The sequence below is a fragment of the Thunnus albacares genome, chromosome 15, assembly GCF_914725855.1.
Source record: "Thunnus albacares chromosome 15, fThuAlb1.1, whole genome shotgun sequence".
Lineage (NCBI taxonomy): Eukaryota > Metazoa > Chordata > Actinopteri > Scombriformes > Scombridae > Thunnus > Thunnus albacares.
Window position 1 is genome coordinate 16,284,098 of NC_058120.1, and position 24,115 is coordinate 16,308,212.

General features: G+C 39.2%; 1 protein-coding gene and 1 long non-coding RNA gene across 12 annotated transcripts in view; one reads left to right on the top strand and one right to left on the bottom strand.

The window, feature by feature from the left end:
* The first annotated feature begins 612 nt into the window (after window positions 1-612).
* Window positions 613-23,258, top strand: ppp2r5ca (protein phosphatase 2, regulatory subunit B', gamma a). 6 transcript variants are annotated; one of them, XM_044374722.1, is made up of 17 exons: window positions 613-707; window positions 803-1,129; window positions 1,231-1,296; window positions 2,515-2,665; window positions 13,261-13,460; window positions 15,839-15,949; window positions 16,178-16,270; window positions 16,388-16,518; window positions 16,638-16,697; window positions 16,919-17,027; window positions 17,372-17,425; window positions 17,608-17,778; window positions 17,862-17,989; window positions 18,567-18,668; window positions 18,820-18,892; window positions 19,707-19,823; window positions 20,396-23,258. In XM_044374722.1, the coding sequence occupies exons 2-17, from the start codon at window positions 1,103-1,105 to the stop codon at window positions 20,528-20,530; spliced, it is 1,728 nt and encodes a 575-aa protein (XP_044230657.1). In that variant the 5' UTR covers window positions 613-707; window positions 803-1,102; the 3' UTR covers window positions 20,531-23,258. The 6 variants fall into 6 exon arrangements, with proteins under 6 accessions (XP_044230657.1, XP_044230659.1, XP_044230661.1 ...); XM_044374726.1 differs by having other exon boundaries at window positions 614-707; window positions 19,742-19,823; window positions 20,396-20,685; XM_044374723.1 differs by having other exon boundaries at window positions 629-707; window positions 989-1,129.
* The window catches only part of LOC122998110, a 38,923-nt gene continuing 21,768 nt past the window's right edge, over window positions 6,961-24,115 (bottom strand). For 3 of the 6 annotated variants that reach the window (XR_006407346.1, XR_006407345.1, XR_006407342.1), the window contains one exon: window positions 14,379-15,034. This is a non-coding gene — a long non-coding RNA (uncharacterized LOC122998110). Of the gene's footprint in view, window positions 7,164-13,464; window positions 13,546-14,378; window positions 15,035-24,115 lie in introns of those variants that run through there. The other 3 variants (XR_006407343.1, XR_006407344.1, XR_006407347.1) reach the window with 3 other exon arrangements.

A 24,115-nucleotide genomic window follows, 5' to 3' on the forward strand; every position in this document is an offset into this window, starting at 1 on the left:
CCCAACCTAGGGGGTGGGCCCCTCCAAAGGGTCACCAGATAAATCTGAGGGGTCGTGATGATTAATGGGAGAGGAAAGAAGGAAAAACAAAGTTCTGATACACAAATCTATTTTCAGTTTTTGGAATTTTTCTCTAATCTTTGTCATTCTCTTGTCTTTCTCATTTTTGGTGAAATATTGGATCATTTGAACATTTATTGAACTGAAACCATGTGAGAAGTTTAGAGGGAAAAATCACTATTTGGTGGAGCTGTTAACAACTCATAGACATCTGAAATGACGTCACAAGCCTAACAGGTTGGAAACCACCAGGTTAATCTTTGCGTTACATTTTAAAAAGCTTGTTATATTATCCATTATATAAAATCTGCACCTGAAAAGTAAATAAAGCTGTCAAATAAATGTAGTGGAGTAGAGAGTACAATATTTCCCTCTGAAATGTAGTAGAGTGGAAGTACAAAGTAGCATCAAATGGAAATACTCAAGTAAAGTACAAAATTGTACTTTGAGTAAATACTTTTCACTAACATCAATATTGGTTGTAAGTCTGTCTAACACCCTCACAATAACGCTGCCTCCTCTTTTTTCCAGGTACAACACTGCCCTCCTGCGGTAATTAGGACATACTACAGCCGGGAAAGGACACACGTCTGTCGCTGCCAGGCTAGAGGCTATCGCAGGCAGCAGAAAGTGCATCCACGGCAGCAGTAAGTTGGACGTTTACATCGAAAATAATCGTTTTCAAATATGAACTTCATCTTTCTTTTTTTTTCTTTTTTTTTCTTTTTTTTTTTTTTTTTAGCAAAGCATGAGTTGTGGTATGCAGCCGCTGCGGACATATTATGACAGCTTGTTGTGGCTCGGACTCAGTCACATGGTGTGTGTGTGTGTGTGTGTGTGTGTGTGTGTGTGTGTGTGTGTGTGTGTGTGTGTGTGTATGTGTGTGTGCGTGCGTGCGTGTATGTGTGTGTGGCGTGTGGATGGTCAGTCGTGAAAGCCACATCAGTGTGTACAGACCGCTACAGGCGTGTTAACCAGACATCTACAGTGTGTGGCCACAGTTTCAACGAGACCTGCCAACATTGGAGATCCCAGTCTCACTATGCCTCATAAGAGCAAAAAAGAAAAGGTAAAGTAGCTTATTTTAGTGGAAGTATTTATTTCATAACAGACAGATCATATAATTTATGTTGCATTTAACTTTTGTTTTACTAATTCATCCCTCTGTAGGAATCCTCCAAAACTGGAAGATCTAAAAAATCTGGAAGTAAAAATGGGCCTGCAGATGACCAAGATGTAAGTATTTTTGAACTTTTCACTGTCCAGAGAGGACTTCACCATTGGCTCTATAAAAAATCATAATACATATAAGAGAGACATTATACACAAGTACATAAAAACATAAACAAAGATGCACTGAATGTGACTACTATGATTATTGTTAGGATACCACAATAAAAATACCATAAAGTAAGGTCAGTGTAAACTACATTATTAAGTTATTATATATATTTTTATTGAAGCTATCTTCACTGTTATGCTGTTTTAGAGAGTGTGTTTATTTTGGATTTATTGATGTTGTTGTTTTTAGTGTTAGTCAGTGACAAGCTTATTAGCCTGGGGATTGAAGTTCACTGGAAACTTCTTTTCAGAAACTGTGATGTTAAGTACAAATGCTTCTCCTGTCCTCTACAGCTCCAACACACATTAAACACATCACATGCACATGCAAGGATATTCCACAAATTTGCATTAATCCTTAAATTTGTTGCGCTACCTTAACTTTAACAATTGCTTTTGCTCATGCTTTCTATGACCAGTTATTGACAAATTCAGTAGAAACATATTATTTATCCATTTGTTTTTAAATTTAATAACCTTTTGTCCTCATGAAATGCAGGCAAAGTTTCTCATGTGACATTACAGCATGATCTTATGACTTTATTCTCTCTGAAAATACTTGCATTCAACCCCTAGTTTTCCCACTTCTGAGTATAATACTAGACATTGTAGCTGCTATTTTTGTCCTCATTATTTCTGACGTACATCAGTGATGTTGAGTATGGCAGTGCACTGAGGTTGGAAGAGGTCTGATTGATTGACTGCTGGACCTGCTGTTTGTCCCTATTGACAGCTTTATCAGCTCCATCTAAGCTCAATTATTCTGTCCACTGAGGTCCATCACAAACTCTGTCAACAGATGTAATAACAGTACACCATTGTCTGTGATCAGGTTCCCGCACTGAGAATCACCTGATCTGATTCGGAAAGGAACTTAACCCTTAACCACAACACCCTCACCCCCTCTCCTCACCTCTCGTCTCCTCTCCTCTCGTCATGTCTCGTCTCCTCTCAACTCGTCTCCTCTCCTCTCGTCTCCTCTCCTCTCCTCTAGACTCCATACTGACACTTGAGTAGAATGATTCCTATACCATTTCCTTTGAGGCAGGAACTACCTTGTCCTACCCTGCTCCAGTAACGGGAGCCCTTCCTCTGCAATTCTTGTTTCTGCAGGGCTCCAATAAGAAAGTGCCTCCCGCAACTCAGCTGATGAGGGTAAAGCAGCCGGGGTCACACTCGGCTGTGAAGAGGGAGAAGAGGTTCAGCACTTCCTCTTTCCCCCTCAATGCTAACAGAGAGCTACAGAAACTACCTGCACTAGCAGGTATGCCTCCCTCAGTGTACAGTGTCTCTATTTGGAGCTTTCTCTCTTTTCTTCTCAGCTTTCTTACTCCGCTTCACTTTCCTCTTCTGTAATACCTCATATACATAGATAGGCTTTTGCTCTTCTCCTGGAAAATGCTAGATGACCTTTATCTAAGATTGCATGTTTGGCCTATATGGATGAAGGGAATCATATTAACAATTCATAGCCTTGGTGGATCCTCATACCCACCTTTTTAACCTTGAGGTCTTTGCACACTACATAATTTATAGCTAAGCAGACTGCCCATCAGCTTTATCTGTAATGCAAATGATGTGCAATCAGCTGCATCTCCAGCCTTACCTGGAAGAAACAGATATTTCCCCTGGAGGGCTCGCTCATGTAAGATAACTCTGACTCAGACTGAATGGACAGGAACGGCCAGTGAATCTGGGCCATCCAATAATACCTTGAAACATAAGGCCAAATCGAATATAAACTTTAACGTCTGACATATTTTTGAGCATTCATGAGCAACACTTCAACCTGTACTGCACTTAGCGGAACATAACATTCTGACTGAATGATATGGATGACTATGATGGGAGAGTCTGACTTGTTTCCGAGTTATTTTAGTAATCACCAATCAGCAAACTATAATTATAGTTAGCAAGCTGGTCCCACTGTCAGTGTTTTAATTTACTGTATTGATTCACTCTATTAGTACATAACACACTGATGCTGATTCTGAGACAAGACAGCAAGGTTGAGGTTTGAACATTTACATCAATCTTTCATGGCTTCTTTGTTTACACACAGCATTACAGGCAGGATCTGGCCTAAGTGGTTTCCTGTAAACTATACCCAGCTATGCTTTGTTCTCATACCTGGATGACACTATGGAGAAACAATAGAGGCGTACAGCCCCAAGAATTTGCATGTTTGAGGGAGACATGGCTACAGTTGGCAATGTGTGACAATTAATAATGAAAAGTTTTTGCTTGTCTGTTTATTTTTTCTTCTTGTATGTTAAAAAAATGTTCTATTTATGTGAGTGTTAGGACAAAGCTCGGAGGGATAAGATAATAATCTCCTTGACCCTTCAGTTGACAGTAGTGACCTGAGGAAACATGCATGAGCAGGCAGAGACTTAAATATAATCACACATTACACTCTTGACAGTTCAAGAACTGCTCTGTGATTTTAGGTCTAACAGCTTGCTCAGACAGCCACATACTCATTACAGGTTAATGACGGACGTAGTATGTTGCAGTTAATATCTTTCTAATCTTTTTTTGTAACATATGTGAACAGCAGCTCATCAGAAAGATCTTTAATCGGGACATTTTGCATGTGCATCCTGGGACTAGTGACATTAAATCTTTATTTTATATAATTTAATCATTTTTAAATTTTCAAAACAGGTTACAGTGTAATATCCATGACACTTGTTATGTTTGTGGAAAGATGGTCTGTTGATATATGATAAAAACCTCAATTAAAAACATATTATCTCATAAAAAAACAACTGTAGTTTAGGGCCAAGTGTAAGAGTCACAGTTATATTCAGTTATAGAACCCTTAGCTTTAGAAACAGGTAGATTTAATGTTCTCCCTGCAGAAGAAATGCTGTGTTTGTTATGTAGTTTAGGCAAGATCATTTTATCTTTTATCGCACATTATATGATAATTTAATGGCTATACGTTGTAATCAAATTACTATCTCTGCTGATTTCTTCTGGCTTGGTGATTATGAAAGACTTGATTTGTGTTTTAGGGAACCTGTTTTGTGGCATAATTTATTTGAAGAGCTTGGGAGAGGAGAGAAATGTCTGCAATGTAATGTTATAAATGACAAATATTGTTTCACCCTTTATCCACAGTATATATGGAGTCCATGTGGGCTTGAAACGTGTGTGTGTACGACACAAATAAGCAATTGCAACTACGCTAGTTCATCAAAATATATAAACAACATCTCACTTAATACCACTGGAATCTCAAATCAGGGTGTAGACAGAAAAAAGGGAAACACAACAATATTTATGACTGGATTTTATGTGTAGTTACAAGAGCCATCCATTTTTACACAGGCTTTAAAGTATCTTTCTCTCTGTATCACTGTGGGTATGTGTGTGTACAAGGGAGAGGAGGAATCATACGTCTATAAATGTTGGTTTAACAGTATAAAGAAATGTTACTAATGTCTTGATTAGGGAGCACATGTAGGACATTTTAGTTCTCTTTTTTGTCTTTAATAACAAGTGATCAAAGCTTATTTGTAACCTGTCGGTGAGGACAAAATTTTGTCAGTAGGTCAACTCTGTATGTCTGGTGGAAGAAGAAGTAAACAGTATTTTATTCCAAGTGTTAGTAAAACATTTAGTGATGGTCTTATGTTACAGCTATCTGTCACAGATGTCACTGCCTGTGCTGCCATCTTCTGGTTGAAAATGGGAAGTGCTGTTGTTTCCTTTGCTGTTGCAGTCATCTTTAAACTTTTTTTTTAATATGATGTCTAGCTTTTTTATGTGATTAACAGTGTTGCATAAGACAGACATTATGTAAAGCATAAGGCTGGTGTTATTTTATATTTTGTCTTGTTGTGAACAAACCCCATGAAATGACCAAAACCAGCAATGTAGACTATTGATCTGTCTCTTCTGTCTCCCCTACCCTGTCTGTGGCACTCAGCCCATTGATTTCTATTGTAGACATGTTTTTTGATTTTTTTTAAAGCTGGTAATTTCCTAAAACAGGTTGGCACTTTTACCAAAGTTTTATTCAAACAGAAGGATGTAGTGCATTTTGTTGAGGACTATTTTCAGCTGCTCATTAATAGGTACGCTAATAAGTACTTGCAGGAGCAGGTTGTTGTATGTGGAACAGACTCAAATTAACTACAAAGCCTGTGTTCATGGAAATAAAGGCGCATGTCTCCTAGTGCAATGTAATAGTTTTAGGACAGTGAAGCTCTACAGCACAGAGGAAAAAATTGCCTTTGGCTACTATGCAAGCAATACTTAGTAGGATCATTTAATTGTTGCTTTTGGTTTTTTCATGGGATTTGTTTACATTAAGGAAAATACAGAATATTGCCAGCCTTATCCTTAACCAGGGATTCTTCTTTTGGTATTTGTTAGCATATAATAATGAACATCTAGAGGGAGTCCAGGGGCATTTTTGAAGCTGTACACACTCCTACTTAGTCTGTTCAACCAGTAAGCAGTAAGTGGCAGCTTTCAGAAAATACCGCCGCCCGTTGTCATGGCTGTGGAATGTAATGGCACCTCTTGGAGAAGCTTTGGCCCCTCAGTGAGATAATGCAAAGAGTGAGAACTGCTTAGTGGTACACTTGGCCTTCCTCTCCTCTCCTCTCCTCTCCTTTCCTTTCCTCTCTCCTTGATGCACCTCTGAGGCAGTCAGACCAGGATGTGGTGCTTATTTAGAAGTAATTTCATGTGCAGGACAACAGTAACATAACATACTTTAGATCCTTTTTGGTGGACTCTTAATTAATTAATCAGAAAACAGAATTCGTAAACTGCACAGTCCCTTTGTTACAAAATAACTGTGAAATTACTGTGAAAATGGAGCTATAAACCCCACTGTTATGAAAAATCTGGTCAGCCTCGCGGTGTAAATGTGGTTTCACTTTGTGTCTAAATCACATGAAATGGGAGAAAGCTACTTCATTATGTAAAGATGAAATGCAGATTATTCATTTTTCAGCATGGAGTATTAGATATGCTGGTGTACAAAGTCGCAAAATAATTATTCAGCGCAGAGTTAGTCACAATTTAGTTGACAATCACTAACTTTTAGGATTTAAAATGTGATGAAGTATGATATTCCTCTTGTATGATACCTAAATTCTTAAATATTTTTTAAACAGATGTTGGAGTCAGTAGATTAACACTTTGAGAGGCAATGAATGCTGCTTGGAGCTGCAGCAGCTTCCTGCGTTGTGTGCCCATGCATTTGATTTTCTGCCCTCTCGCTTTCATTTCCTGTTTACAGCTAATTTTGCTAAGCACACATACATTACTCAGAAGAACATAATGCAGAAAAATCTGCCATTGCTCCGAATAGTATGTGAGTCATTAAACCCGCTTACAGGATACATGTGAAGTCACTGAAGGTGGTGGATTTTGTTTTTCATTGAAAAATACAAAGTGTGCAACTATCTATTGTATGTGTTTTTCATTTCATTTTCTGCATAGTATTAGTGTGAGTAAACAACTGAAAAGGAAATTCTGGCACTGCATTTGATTTCACATTTGTTTTTTTTTTTTAATATTAACTATGACACGACATGTTAGATTGGCATGTTTCTTTCATCTTGTGTTGTGAACAATCTCAACACAGCTTCCACTGAATTTCTTTGACTTCTCTTGCTGGAGAGAGCATTGGAGTTTGAGTCCTGTCCTCAGCCCCTCGTGTGGTTTCTTCTTGTCTCCTTCTGTTCGTCATTGAATCCAAAGATTTGAGGCCCCCTCTGACCCTCTGCTCCACATCCCTTTGATAAAGAACCAAGCAGAGATGACAGGAGGAAACAATGAAAGACTTTGAAGATTCAGCCAGGGCATCTCTCTAGGCACACTCAGAGTAAGTTATTTCCAGCTGCTTATTCTAAATCAGATTATGCTGAAAACCCTGCTAATGGTTAAACTGTGGAATAGACTTAAGTCAATCTGATCTAAGATCTGTAGCCTCGCAGAGCGTCACCAGAGACTAGTGAGTGGGGAGGAGGAGCCGGACCAAAATTCCAATGGATGTCCCTCCCCCTTGCATCATCTCAGCCAATCGGCTTCCCCCTCTCTCAGCAGCCTTTGCCCCTATTGCGCCAGAGTGGTCTGAGCTCAGCCAATCAACTGGCTCCTTCACTGCTTACATCACTAACTAGCCAGTTCCCTCCAGCAGCAGAGAGCTTCATTTTCTGATCTGCTTTTGTGCTAAAATGGAGGCTGGCCTCTCGCCCTGAGTGGATCGCCTTCCTGGTTGAGGTTTAGATGTTGACATGCAATAAAGCTGGAGACAGGATGGTTGTGGATGCACCTAATTCCAATGGGCCTTTTCAGCCGGTGGCTCTTATGCACTTCAGAGGTACGTAAGGACAAATTATTCTTCCTGTATTGTCCTAGGGAATTAAGGGAGAGAGAGAGGGAGAGAGAGAGAGAGAGCTGTATGTTGCTGTGCTCCTGTTCCCCTCCACTGGTTACTGCTTGGTTAGTCAGCATTCATACGTTTGAGAGGAAGATCATTGTTTCTGCAGATTGGGAAGCAGCTCTATTGTATTTGAAAGGGAACTGAGCAATGGTTATTTATAAGGCTTGTGTGCATTGCTGTGAGACACGGGAGCTACATAAAAATCTGGTTTTACTAGCTAGCTGCTCTCTCTGCCCATCCCCCCGCCAACCTAGTGATGTCAAAGGAAGTGAGGTCATAGCCTAGGGAAGGGTCTTCTCCTCAGTTTTTCATGTGTTTGACTGTAATTTAGTGTATATTTATTTGTGCATACTGTTATTCATTGTAATCCTTGAGGAAAAGCTTAAGAGACATCAAATATTGTCTTTTTTTTAACCTCCTCCTTGCTGTGCTCAACTGTTCTACCCGGCACAGCATTTTTGTCACAGTCTAGTTCATCTGGGCACAAAGTGGTGTGTAAGCTGTAGACAGCCACTGCTCTGCAGCAGGCAGCAGACCCCTTCTTCCACCTCCCCACCCTGTTGCCCACATGTGAGCGACATGCTAAGGCACCTTCAGGAGACGACTAACAAGACGTTTCTCAAAACCTTAGATATAAATATATACACCGTTCACAAGGGCATATCTTTCTCAACAAAGCAGTCAATATGACCAGAGCCATCTTTGTCAGAGCAGAGCAGCAATGTTTTCGGATTACAACATCGGGCTCTGCCTCTTAATGTGTGTACAATGTACTCAGTCATGTTTGAAAGGCCCAGCCTGTTACCACTGTACTCCGTTGCAGCCCAGCGTTAGATGAAGCCTCGGGCAATTATTGATTACACTCTATTGAGCCACACAAGCGACTGCCTTGAATGACAACTCAGTGTTGGGGAACAATCAGACTCTCTCTGCCTCTTTCTCTTTCCTCTCTTTGTGTGTCTCTATCATTACGACCCAGTTCATAATAAAAAAATATATATATATTTATATATATAATTATATAATGAAGCTTCAGATCTCACTGTGTCCTCAGTATGTTTTAGGTGCATTCTTGCCTGTGTTTAGAGCTGCTTACATGTAACCAGAAGTCTTTGGGAGACAAAATGTGTCACCAAAGATGCATTTTAAGTGTGAGCATGGGCCTCTGATTCTGTCTGTGTCCTTTAGATGCAAGACATGAGCTTAATAACAAGCACCGCAAAGCATTTCTCGCCATTATTACTCACACGGGAGCCTCCAGCTATGAATGTTTCTCAAGTGTGGTAATGATGCATACAATTTGAAAACAACACAGATTATGATTCAGGAACTGTACTCTACAGTACTGTGTATATCCTGGATGCATTCACAGGTGTTGCTTACAGTCCAACACTGTTTTTTGTTTTTTTTTTCTTTACAGAATGTGGCCAAACTAGTTACAGTTTCTCATATGCCATTAAAACTGAAACACACTGTCCCTCCACATAACTATAAATAGTATCAGTCGATGTTTACATTGATCATAACATTCTGTCAATACAGCAGATTGCCAAACCAGTCCTAACTCCAGACTAGCAGCTGCTCATCTGACCCATTTACAGAGGAAAAAGTAGATACTGTGGTTCCAATGTGACTCCAGTTATTTATTATTTTCGTTTTTAACATTGGGCATTAAGATAAATCTTTCTCTGTTCTCCAGAAGAGACGATACTTGTGTGTGTGCGCGCGCATGCTTGTTCATTTCCTAAGGCGTCGATGAGTTACATTAATAGAAGTCACATTGTGGTTAACATCAATTTTGGGATCACAACACTGGGCCTTTATCTGTTACACAACAACCCGCTGGGTATTTTAGGACTGTACAGAAACTTTATAACACAGGCAGACAGACTTATGTAATAGGAGCAACGCAAGTCTGACACGGTCAGGGGTGCAAGGCATGGCAACACATTCCAGTGCAGCTTCACGTCCCACTGCAACCAGCACAAATTAGAAAATGTGTTAAACCTTACGCCAAGGAGAGCGATAGTTCACTGAAAGAGTTTGGTGTTGAAAGATGATTTAAATGAACATCTAATCAATCAATCTAATCTTTCTTCTGACTGTTTCTGTCTCTTCCAGTCTTCTGGGTTTACACTGGTGCACCTCAGTTGACCCGGGGTGTTTCTCTGCGTGCTCTGTCGGCTTCGGAAAACAATTCTCAGCTGTTTTGAGTTTTTAGACTACATAATATAATGATAAATGTCTTGGATGACAATCTCTCTCTTATGTGTTTTTAATCAGGAGCGCTGGCACTTGTAGTGTTTTTATGTTGTGACAGCGCTGTTGGCCGCCAAATCTTTATGGAAATGGCCAATAATGGCGGCTCACACTTACCCTCTCTCCCTTGGAATTCCCAACCTCTCACTGTCATCAAGATAAATTGGCCGACTTGAAACTGACACTGCAGAAGTGTGTGAGTGTGTGCGTGTCCCAGCCAAGCCTCCATTATGTCTGAATAGGATATCTCTCTTCTTACCTAGAATCTGCCTATTTTGCAAGAATGTCGTGTGTGTGTGTGTGTGTGTGTGTGTGTGTGTGTGTGTGTGTGTGCGCGCTCTCCTCTAGTCTATCCCATGGCCTTTGTCACACTTTGTGGACATTCACAGAAATTAGGGCATGAGCGAATAGGACCAGCCGCCTATTATTTCCCTAACATTGTCTGTTTTTTCCTTACTGCACACCTGCACGACTGAATTGGTTGATGTATTTGCGTCCAGTTTTTTATTTGTTCATTATTTTCATTCTGATAACACAAGGCAGAAGGCAGCAACATAACGCAACGACTTTATACAGCTTTATATACTTTTTTTTAAAAATTCATACAGCATGTTAGTGATGCTTTGTTTTTCCTTAATAAATTGTCTATTATTTTTGCTTTTTCCACATTTGAATTATGCCACATTCATAAAACACTTTGTCTTACAGCCTGATTTGGTTATCTCAGTAATCAGAATCGTACTGCCCAAAGGTTACAGCAGTCATGGAAGTGGAATGGGATTCCTTTAATTTTTTTCCCCTTTGACGTATATGTCACATAAATATCTGATCTAATTCGGTTCACCCATGGCGTCAACGTCCTCATCATGTGTAGACAGGCTCCGGGCCTCAGTGCCAGCACATTGTTAATGCCACACCCTATACTGAGATTAGTAATTACAGGGTATAGGAAACACAGCTTTTGCTGCACTGGTATGATTTGTTGAGGTTTAACACCGTAGATGGTGGATATGCTGCTGTACATGTTTTTCATGTAAGGATGTGAATTTGCTTACTGCATGACCTCACGTCCTTCTATTGTAACTATGAATATCCATCCTATTCTTTATATAGAGGAGAATTACATTTCAAACGTTACCTGTTCATAGGAGGCGGTTCTGGTTACATAAATACAGCAAAATCTAAATAAAAGACTGCTGTTGGCGTCATCTATATGCATGTGTGTAGGCAGTGATTGCTAGAAAATCTGACCCTCATCATACACAGGACTCACCAAGAGAGACACTAATGAAAGCCTGAACATCTAAATAACCACATTTAAGTCTGTTTTATTGGTGCATTGTAAATCACGAGCGAGAGCATCTTGATCTGACAGACCTCTTATCTATGACGCACGCAGCTGCTTTTGTCAGTTAAATTAACCCACACGTGAATTTAGTGAAGGAATATTTTGACTGATTAGGAATTTGCCTAACTTATTACAGCCCCAGCAGAGAATCAAATGCTGGTCAGTCAGTCAGTGATGGTAGAAGCAATTCTACCTGAAGGTTATCAAAAGTTTCATAAAGGTGTAGAGCTTTTCAGATAATCTTTAAAAAACATGTCTGTTCTTTTATCGAGGATTACCTAATCTGTAATATTATATGTGTAAAGGGAGGGAGAGGCTACTGTGAAATGCATTTTTAATAATGAATGTTAAAGCATGCTTTCTGTGATTTTCTGTCACGTATATACCGTTATGTCAGATGTCACATCTATGTTAAAAATAGCCAAAGTTGCAAAACTCCAGGTGAATGTATGTAAAATGCTCACTGCAAGTCACAAGCTCAGTCCTGCTCTGAACATTTACAAAGTTACTTCTACTTCCCTTATGAACTGACACCAGATTGTTTGTGCGTTCCCACAAACCGTCCTTTGATAGCCTTTGTTGCTAAGGTTGTTCTACATTCTGTTCGCGTTGTCCACTCGCATATTTCAGACTAGGTTTTGGCTCGAACAGATATATTTGAGAAGTTGACATTTTGAGTAAAGAATGTGAAAAGTGAAAAGTGAAATTCTCCTGTTATTGTTTGTTTACGTAGTGTCAGGAGCCGGCAGAAGCTGGCCAATCAGAACAGGGTGGGCTCATCAGGAAGGGGGGAGCTTAAACAGGCCTAAAACAGCCTGTTTCAGACAGGCTGAACTGAGGGGCTGCATAAAGGGCCAGTATAAGATAAATAAGGAGTTTTTTGAACTGTAAATCATGCCAAGATGTACCAGTTGAGCCCCAGAATAAAAATATAGACCTGGAAATGCGCTATCTCATGTTTTTTAGATGTCACAGATGTTTATGTCCTGATTTAATTTCTATTAAATGTAAGTGTGCCATAACAGCCATTTCCAGTGAAGTTAAGGGACATATGTACAATTCTCCTCAAATACGACTGGCAAAGACAACACTCAACATCACAAGAGAAAGAGAAACAAGCTACATCAAAGTTGTGTGACATAACTACATAATTATGGTGTCACTATGTGTTATTACTGCAACACAAGAGCAGGTAGGAATTCAGAGTAACCGAAACAGTTGTGTCCTCTTTGTGTTGTCATGTGTGAAGTGTTGACTCTGGCAAAAGCTGTTTGTTTACAAGCCTGTGCTCGTGAGTGCTCGGGTGGAAATGAGGCGAAACAGGAAGTCCTCAAACCGCCATGGACAAATATAATGACAGACTTAAATAGCTAGGCTTCCTTTAAAAATATACTTTTTTTTTTCTCAGGGTGCGTGTGTGTGTCAAATAGCTAGACTGTGACCGTTCACCTAGTTCCCAAATCCCTCATCCTCCTCTCCTTCTCCATGCTGTCGTTTCTCCTCCACTCCGCTTTGTTGTTATCCTCCCCCTGGGCTCTAACTATCTCAGCCTTTCTCTCAATGCACTTTAGTCGTCGTGACTCATTTTGCCAGTCTTCATCACTCTCTTGATGCCTTGTATCTCTTTTTCTATTGCATTGCTGTTTTAACTGTCATCCTTGACAGTTAAACCGCCCCCATCCTTTCTCTTGTGACCCCCTCGCTCTTTATTTGATCACCACTATGTAGCCTTGTTCCGCCCTCAACCACCTTTAAGTTGTCCCTGGACTCTCTTATCTCCTTTTCTTCCCTTCACCCAACTCATCTCACTTTGTCCCTCTCTTTCTCTCTCCTTCCTCAGATGTGGCCCCCGCAGAGCAGGAGAAGCTCTTCATCCAGAAGCTACGGCAGTGCTGCGTTCTTTTCGACTTCCTGTCTGACCCGCTGAGTGACCTGAAATGGAAGGAGGTGAAGCGGGCGGCGCTGAGCGAAATGGTGGAGTACATCACCCACAACAGGAATGTCATCACAGAGCCCATCTACCCGGAGGTGGTGCACATGGTCAGTGGGAGCTGGAGGGGTTAAGTTTGCGGTTAAAGCTGGAGATGAGGGTGAAACTTGGGCCGAGAATAGGGGCAGGCTGTAGCTGCGAGACAGAGGTGGTAGGAGGGGAAAAGACAAAGAGAGTTGAGCATGTATTATGGGATTGAGCAGTTAGTTGCTGTCCTAGCTAGTGTTTGTGATCAGGTTTTGATGGGTTTATTTGCTCACAGCAGAAGAAGTGGCCATTCTTGAGTGTTAACGTGGCCTTTTTAAAAAAGCTGTTCGGCAATAAGTAATTTTGCTGATGTCATTCAAGTTATTTGTCAAGAATTAAGAGCATAGAGGGGAAAAACATATGAGAGATTTTCCTTCAGTTAGTGAGACCACTCTCCCATTCAAGTGAACTACTACTGTATCTCAGCAACCATTTGATTCAAGATTCCTTTGTTACATCCCATTATACAAGCATAAGAGTGTAAAATTCTTGGGTTTCAGCTCCTTGACATTGCAGCAACAATGGCAATAAAATAACAATAGAAATAGCAGCAAAAACAGCACTAAAAAAATACTGGGTTGCCATGACATTTTGTACATCCAGTACATTCACAGTTCCCAGACAAATTATCCCTTTGGCAATCCCCTGACTTTTCCTCTACCACCGAAATGTCTTGACAACTATTGAACAGATGCTGTGAAATTTTGTACATGGACATTCATGACAAACTTAACTTTTCATCGTGTCCAGTATTTTGGTTTGACTAAATACTTGTAAAACTAAATTTCCACCAGTCTCAACTGTACTTTGTGTTAATTAGCATGTGTTGTCAGCATGCTAGCACACTAAGAACATGGTAAACATTTTACTTGCAATACATTGTGAGCATGTTAGCTTGCTGACTTTAGCATTTAGCTCAAAACACCACTGTGTCTCACAGTACAGCCTTACAGAGCTGCTAGCACGGCTCTATAGTCTCATTTCTTCACTGCATTGCCAATTGATTCAACATACAAACTGTTAATGAATGCTTTTATATTTTTAGTTGGACTTTCCAAGGAAGGGCTTTCCCCTTGCACAAGGGATGTACTGCATTTTACATTTTCAGCAGTAACAACAGTGCGTTGTTTGGAATTAATAGAAAAATTACTTTGATTTACAGCCTCTAGACTTCACTAACAGAGCATTCAAGCAAAACGAGATTATCACGACGACAGATGTCCTGTTTACCATCTCATCCCAATCTTAAACGTGCAGAGATACAGAAGTGGAACATAATGAAAACACTATAGTCTGAGTAAGATACTCTTCCTTCCCAAGTCGCCACTAATACTGAGCTATTTTTTCATCAGCAAAGCCAACAGCAGAATTGCTATAATCATGGTTATGACATTTCCATTTACGGTTTCCATTGTTGAGTTAATGCGCAGTCATCTTCACAGCCTGTTCTGGGTTGAAGTGCAGCACAGCCCGTACGGGCTATCTACCTTGTAGCCTGTCTTTTACAAACAAGGCTCCCAGTGTTTTAGTAGGCCACCTGCACTGTCCCATGATCTGCCTGGCAGGGAACAGCAACCCACAGGGGAGTCAGTTGACACTGTGAGAGACCAGAAACACAACACACTTGGATTATTGTGGGCCAAACCCTTGGAGGCCAGTTACAAGGACAAAGTTAACATTAACCTAAAAAGGAAACATATTTTAGAATACCTAAGATAGGACATTATAAAAGTTACATTTATTCTGGACTGTGGTGCCAAGCTTCTCTAAGAAAATAAAATAATTTGAATAAAAGAAATCATTAATCCTTCCTCCTCATGTAACAGCAGGCCCAGGAACTGAATAAATTAGCTGCACTCCTCATAAAATACCAGCATTTATAATTAGCCTTTAAGCAAACTTTACACATGCACTTCCATCTACTGTATAGCTGCATCTGCCTGGCAAAGACATGTCACACAAGGAGGCTGTTGCTGTTGTGGATCACAAGGGTTTTTCTAAATCAGTGTGCATAATGTGAGCAAAGTGGAATGAAATGAAACAGAGTTATTGATTTCTTTTGTCATCTGTCTTACTTAAAATGCTATCCTGTACAAAATTAAAGGGTAACCTCTTGATGTGGTTTCACTGTTGGTTTAACCTTTTGTCATGATGGTAAACATTTATTCACAAGTGGGGAAACTTCACCTTGACAGGAAGTCAGAAGTCTTGCTGTATGTTTGCTGCAAATCTGTTGTAGCCTCTTCTGGCAGTTTTTTTCAAATCTATATTAGATGTTTCAGTAACTTAAAGTCAAAGTTCAGGCTGAGGCCAAACCAAGCAACAAAAGGAAGTTGGTTTAAATAACGTGCCGTCCAGTGGAATAAACATTCACAGTATCATTTTCACTTCTCTTTTGCAGTTTGCAGTGAATATGTTCAGAACATTGCCTCCATCGTCCAACCCCACTGGAGCGGAGTTTGATCCAGAAGAGGATGAGCCAACACTTGAAGCTGCATGGCCACACCTCCAGGTTGCTATTTTTAATCTTTAATCATCTGCAAAACCACTAAAAAAAATAACAACAGAAGTGCATACAACAGCATGTCTGTATCAGCTTGAAAACTCTGTATTTGGTGTTGGAGAGTTTGTGAATGACCTGAACATTGAGCAACACTAAACATCACTTTATCCTAATTTTCCTTGAATTCCTTACCAGCATTTATCCCTTTTTGTTTTTTTTCGTTTGCCTCTGTTGCAGCTCGTCTATGAATTTTTCCTTAGGTTTTTAGAATCGCCCGACTTTCAGCCTAACATAGCGAAGAAATACATTGACCAGAAATTTGTTATGCAGGTAAGAAAAGAAAATTTATTTTTTTCATTCTGAAAGGTCAAAAGACAAAATTACAAGACACAACCTGCGTTGTGACTTGCATTAATATTGTAACATGTCATATTTCTTGCATTGAAGCTCCTAGAACTATTTGACAGTGAAGATCCCAGAGAGAGAGACTTCCTTAAAACTACCCTCCACAGGATCTATGGAAAGTTTCTGGGGCTGAGAGCGTACATCAGAAAACAGATCAATAACATTTTCTATAGGTCAGTGCTCTTTTACCACCGTTCTGAATACCTTTTGGTTTCACTTTAAACCAGTTCCTTAAGACAGATGGTCAGCATATTGTATTGCCACTAAAACAAGTCTCTGTTTGTTCTTACAGGTTTATCTACGAGACAGAGCACCATAATGGTATAGCTGAACTACTGGAAATACTTGGAAGGTATGGTGCTTAGTTAAAGATACAAGGTTTAGTGAATGCAGCTGTAATGTCCTTGTAGCTTTTATAATCTTTAATTTCTACTAATCGACATATCATTTCACAAAAGTATAAACCACAAAACTTAACATTTCATTTTTGTCCTAAATGTGTAAAAAATCCATTACCAGCTATTGAATTCCAGACATTTTTCAGATGTTCTAATAGTTTGTTTTATTTCACAGCATAATCAATGGATTTGCCTTACCACTAAAAGAAGAGCACAAGATTTTCCTGTTGAAGGTTTTATTGCCTCTGCACAAAGTCAAATCACTCAGTGTCTACCATCCACAGGTAAAGTGTGTGTATATTATATTATTGTATACTTAAATTAAAATAATTTTGAACTGAGTAGCTGTGTGGAACACAAAATATAACACATAAATTATTAAATAGTTACTTTTTTAAAAAAAAGTATTTAAATATTCTTGTCCAAACCTGCTTTAAGTGCAACCCCTCCTCTTTAATGAGAGCAGCAGGTCAATCTGCAGGTTTTGTCAAAAACTGGTGTTACATGTTCCAGCTAGTCTGCCCCTCAGGCATCCCACATCCCCCGCTGTGTTAACTTTAATTTGTTCATGTGTAAATTCAAATCCTTTTGACAGTTTAATGATTGTATTTGTTTATGCTTTTTGCAGCTGGCCTACTGCGTGGTGCAGTTTTTGGAAAAGGACAGCACTCTAACTGAGCCGGTATGTCAAATAAAAACATGGGAGACTAATTTCCATTTCTTTGCATAATAATACTTGTTTAAACTCCTTATGAGGCTGGAATGAATTTACATTTTGAAGTTTGCTTCGTTTTACAAGGTTATAAGTTGGTATCCTCATTGATAACTTATTCTACATTATCATTATCTTCACCGTCACAACAGGTGGTAATGGCTCTTCTAAAGTACTGGCCAAAGACTCACAGTCCCAAGGAAGTGATGTTCCTCAACGAGCTGGAGGAGATTCTGGATGTCATCGAGCCCTCTGAGTTCGTTAAGGTGCAGGAGCCTCTCTTCAGACAGCTGGCCAAGTGTGTGTCCAGCCCGCACTTCCAGGTAACTGACGGGTGATCAGTGTTACCTTCATTACTCAGGGAATAAGCTATGACTGAGCTGACTGAGGTGTATGTTTTATGTAGGTGGCAGAGAGAGCTCTGTACTACTGGAACAACGAGTACATCATGAGTCTGATCAGCGACAACGCAGCAAAGATTCTGCCGATTATGTTCCCCGCTCTGTATCGCAACTCAAAGACCCACTGGAACAAGTGAGATACTAAAGTGTTACACCTCCACACAGGATGTACTAATATCCTTAAATGTTCTGTATTTCACCCCGCATGTAACACCAGTCTGACAAAATGCCTAACAAAATAGCTCACATAGTGATCTCTGGAGTGTGCGTGTAGATGTTTGAGTCACAGAACGTACTCTTCCTGCACGTCACTTAAGCCCTTCAGTAGACATAATTATTATAAAGAATATTAAAAGTCTGTGTATAATAACTTGTTATGAGGCCCATGTTTATACACGATTTTTTTTTAAAAATGCTGCTTTTAGTGCACAGTGCAAGATTGGATAGAAAATAAAGGTCACAACCAGTAGTTCATATCTTTATATTTTCATAATCAGTTTATATTTTCATGTCAGTTAGAAACTTGAAAGTATTTGCCAAGTGTCAAGCATTTTTTTTTTAAATTTATTATCCATCTCTGATATTAATTTAGGTTTGTTGCTGGGGGCAAAACTGGCCTTTATTTTAATGTTGCTTGTGTCTGTAAAGATTTGACTCTTGACCGACTTCTGCTTTTGTGTGTGTTTGTGTGTGTGTGTGTGTGTTCACAGGACCATCCACGGCCTCATTTACAACGCTCTGAAGCTTTTCATGGAGATGAATCAGAAGCTCTTTGATGATTGCACACAGCAGTTCAGGGCCGAGAAAAACAAGTAGGCACCACACAGACTCTTCTCCCACTCAATTAATCTTTTTTTAAAAAAAAAAAGTCTGAGTGATGCACAATTTCCATCAGCCTTCACATTGAAGCTGAATGAGTGTTGGACACATGAATGACACAAGGTTTGGTGCTTTGCTCAACAGAGAGAAGGCAAAGTCAAAAGAACGCGAAGAGGCTTGGATTAAGATCGAGAACCTCGCCAAATCAAATCCACAGGTGAGTAGTGTGTGTAGTCGTTTAAACACATCTGTTTTCCCCTTACTACTAAAGTGTGCGTGTGTTTATGTGTGTGTGTGTGGAGGCCTTTATGTGTATTTGTCATGCCCTTTCCATCTTATCCTGTTCTGGTTTGCTTATACTCTTACCCATTCATACTCAAACTAAGTTGTGTTTTCAAAATTAGACACTGCTGGTAAAGATGGAAAGATCTTGATGAGTGCTCTAAAAATGTGCTTACTTGTGGTGAATGGTGTCTGTAAAGGAACGGGATCTCCAGAGGTCTTTGATTCATTTAAAGAGTAACTACACCCAGGTTAAAAATCCTGCTTCTGAAATTAATGCTCTGTCCCCTCGCCAGAAGGGATTTTAGCATAGCACTGTATCACAATATTACATAATTGTTTTGTATGGTCAAATCGGCAAAAGACTACACTTAAAAAACCAACAAACTTAAATTTTTAACCCAAAAAGATCAGTGCAATCATGTTAATGTGTCATAAAAGAGTTTAGTTGCTCTTTAATTCATAATATAGTGTCTCCAACACCTGGTGATCTCTTTATCATTTGGCATCAAAGTGGCTATTTCATAATCCACACAACTTCCAATAAATTTTCAATTGGTGTTGAACATGTTTCCAAATCACCCCAACTAAAGCATATTAAACTGATAACAGCAGTAGATCAGAGTGCTTGTTGTAATTCCCACAGAGCCTCTTGATTCATTCTTCTTTGCATGCGACTGAAAGTCTTTTCTCCATCCTTTTGTGTTTTTTTTGTTTTTTGTTTTTGTTTCCCTTTCTTTTCAACATAGTTCTCTATGTATGTTGATTCCTCTGACCTCAATAGTCCTGTAGCAATGGAGACGGATGTTCCTTTGATAGAAGATGTTCAGAGGTTAAAAAAGACAGTTGAGGAGGGCGCGACTCAGGTAAACCTGACTTCTCTCTGTCTCTATCCATCTTTCCTCTTATAATCATTCTATATAGTCATATATTTGCCTGTTAGCTTGCAACTTCTGCTAATTGAAACAGTAATTATTATCACTGTATTATTTCTGTTAAAGTCTTTGTTTTAGTGTATTTTTTTCTGACGATTATAGCCTTCTAGTCCAAAAAACAATGCAGGAACAAATCTGTTTGTGGACTGAACACTGGAATCAAAAGCTTTCTTATTTTTTGTGCTTGCCTTCTTTTGCATGTTGTCTAAGTAGTGCAGGACATGTGATGTTCTGTATTTAATTTAAGGTTGTTGTTTTGCACCAGTTTTGATGTATTTGTCAAGGTATGGCTGGCTCAGTACGCCATGCTTTAACTCGGTTAGTCTTGGTTTTCCTCTGTACATTGATATAGAATTTGATGTATGTAATTGAATTGTGTTGTGCCTCTGTCACAAAGATATGATCAGAACAGGGACTATGTGACATGATGACAAAACATGATGGCATGTAATGTTATAATTAAGCCTTACATTCTCCTTTTGTCTCTCCTCGCCATCTGACAGTTGCAGCATGACCAGCGGAAAGAGCGGCCTATGGTGCGACGCAAATCTGAGTTGCCTCAGGATATCTACACCACAAAAGCCTTGGAGTCCCACCGCAGAGCTGAAGACATGTTGACCACCCACGATGGACTCTAGGTCCCACGACCTGCCGGCTCTTGGTTCAACTGCCCCTCCTACCCTCAACAGCCATGGACATCCTTTTAGCCCTGGCGCCAGAATTAAACTGGTGACCCATGTTGGGCTCTCCATCCTTCTTCCCACCATCCGTTTACCCAGAATCCTTAGTTCTTCTCCATTCCTGCTGCCCTGACCTTATCATCAGTGCAGCACACTGGGCTTATGACCAGTGCAGAAGCCCTGTATTCACCTCCCTAAGATTTCTGCTTTCTCAGGTTATTTTTTTTTTTTTTTTTTTTTGAGAGGGGCGGGAGTGTGTTTGTGTGTCTTTTAGCCTTTGCCACATTCAGTGTGTTCTCCCATTATTTTCTGCATCAGTTCTTCTCAGCCTCCTTTTTCCTTCCATCCCCTCATGCGCTCACTGTAAATGTGGAACCCGGGACTAAGGACGCCACAGCGCTGGTTCCTTCATTCCTTCTTGCATACATGTTCACAAAGGATTGGGACATGGAAACATAGGCACTGACTGACTCACTGTCTAAGGATCCTCTTTTGGTCTCTGCTTGGTTTTCTTTTCTGTCAAAGGGAACAAAAACAGAACCTGTTGGTCAAACGAAAGACAAGACTTTCCTGTCATCTGTTGTATGTATTTTCTTTTTTTTCCCTTTTTTTTTTTTTTTTTTTTTTTTGCTCAATCTAACGGACATCTTGTCAGTGCCAAGACTGTTGTGTTCTTCTATGTTTATTTGTTTCATGGGTATGTATCTGTGACTTTAACAGGGACACTTGCCTTTTGTTTTTGCTGACTGGTGTTTGAAAGATTTGTTGTTTTTTTTCGTTTAGCACACTTAAGACCAAACTGAGGCCTGTCCTTAGCCTTGCAATGTCCAGGAAGACAGCGAGGAAAGGGGAAGTTGTCCTGTGGACATCTGTCACTTTCCGTTTTATTGTTTTGTGCCATATGCCGCTCTTTTATATGCTTGCTTCCTTACGTTCACTGGCAATATTTGAAAACCAGACCATAGTGATGCCTAGAAAGTTCAAACAATGGTACTTACTGTATTTGAGTTTAGCAGATGATGGAAGAACCTGAATGAAAGTTGTTGCAGTAGCAATATCCTGAGATGTATAAAAGAGTTGTGAGTCCTCAGTTGCACATAAAAGCTGCATATTGAATAGAGAGAGGTCAGCACAGCTGTGGGATGTTCAAGGTGAGTGGTGGGTTTTATATATACTGTATATATACAGTATATACTGTATAATGAATAGGGATGGTTGTCTTTGTAAAGGATCTTTTTTTTTTTACTATGTTCAATGGAAGAGACAGATCTGTACTGTCACACAGCTCCACTTACTGTTTGGTTTTAGAAGCCGTTGCTAAGTTAGGACTTGCTCATTATGTTGCTTTTTTAAGAGCTTGAAGGTGGTATTGTATGCTATAAAGATCTTGAATCATAAGTAATTAAAAATAGAATTAATTTATTATTAAACATAAGCTAGTAACCTCAGTAGCTATTAATGAATGGACATCAAATGACAAATGATTAATACACAAAATTACTTGATGAGAACTACCAAAAACAAATATCACTTCTTCAAACTTTAAAGGTGTTGCTACCATTCCTGATTTCAGTTGTGTGGTTTGCAGATTGTGTGTGTTCATGATAGGTTGGAAAAATATCTTCCAGTCAGTACCATTGTTTAAACTGAGGAGGTCTGCTAGAGTTCTTCATATTTGATGTGCTGTATTTCTTTGTCTTGTCCCTGGAGGTTAGTAGCGTGGATGTCAGGTTTCGGAGGGGTTTTTTCCCTGGCCATTCAGAATGCCCAACGCTGAAACAGACTGGTATCAAATGGCCACAAAAATGCCAGATGCTGAAAATAAACTGACATTGTGACTTGGCTTGTTAATTGTATTAATACTGTATTTGCTTGAATGCAAAAAGATGTAAATTAAAACTACCATGTTAAACATGTACCTTTTACCCTGGAGGAATGCCATTCACCAAACTGATTTATTTCTGTTGTCGAGGTCATTGCATTTAGAAAACAGTCCTGCTTGTTTGGAAAGATGTTTTATGGATTTTTTGAGTTTGAGTCAGAGCTGTTTGAGGTTTATTTTAGTGCTGATAAACAAGTCATCCATGATAACGAGAGATGATTTAAAAAATTATTTGGTGGCTTGTTCTCATTCTGCAGGATCTTTGCAGATCTTTTCATTTTAACATATTATTTCCAAAAACATGATAACTTAAAGTGTCCTTTTGTATGTGACCTGTACTATATGATTCATTTAATATTGTATATATGATTTACCTTGTTTCATGTAGTGTTATATATCTAGATTAATTTTGTACAAATTGTCCCTCCTGTACAGAATAAAACATCAATAGCAAGTGAAAGAAGTCGATCTGGCACATACCGTCTTATTTTCCCTTTTTGTGCTGTTCTTTCAGCAACACAAGGATTTAGAAAATGAATATTTTTAATGTTGAAATCTGCAAAGTTTCCTCCCTCCTCTAAATAACTGACACATGTTCATGCCTGTTGTGTGCTCCTATCACTGTCTTAAGTGGTGTACAACTATAAAGAATGGATAAAGAGATTATTTGTATATTTTCAACTATGCATCCATCTTGGCTTTACTTTACTGAAAGGGCACACATCATAAGTTACTCAGTACATGTGTACCACAGTATAAATACTACAGTCCATTTTCTGAAACAAGAATAAAAAGAGGCTCGTATTAGCTATGAGGGTATTTTATAACAAACAGAAGTTGCAGCTGTCAGAATGGTGTGACAGTTGGGTCATATTTGTCTTTTAAATATGTCTAATGCACTTTTGGTAGTATTAAGTAGCCACTTTGGCAGTGTGCTGTTTTGAACACAAGGGGGAGCCAGATATCTGGGACTGGACGTAAAGTAACAATCCATTTGGATCTGCAGATAATCTCAATTATCTGATTAATGAATGCAACAACAAAAAGCAACAACAAAATTATCACCTTTATCTCAACCTATAGCTAAACTGTACATGATAATCTGCCCTCACATACACATACAAAAGGATAATAAACTAAGCTCAAATGTGGAATACTGCAATGAAAATTTTGCAATTCCAGAAACTACAATGAAACTAATGGTAGAGTGATATTTCATAGCTAAATGGACATTTTCTATCAGAAATAACCTGTTCACATCATAATTGATATCTACATGATGTATTCATCTGTAACTCAAACCAACTTTTTCCATCTATTTCAACAGATGACTCCTGTGATGTACAATAGTACCAAAAATGTAAAAAGGTATTACATCCCAGAGACATTTTGTTCTTTTTTTTTGTAACTTATGTCTCGCGTCAGCTTTCTCTTTATTCATGAGCCTTTCCTTCTCTTTATTGTTGCCTTTATTCTTATCAAATAAGCAATAACAACAAGATATTCAAGACAAAAGGACAGCTGGGTATATCTACACAACACTGAGGATTACATTCACTGCTAACAAAGAGAACACTGTGTTCTTGGTCAAAGTAATAATTGTGACAGTATCTGTTAGAAGGGGCCTCAGGTATCACCTCCACCTACAAGAAGGTGTAAAC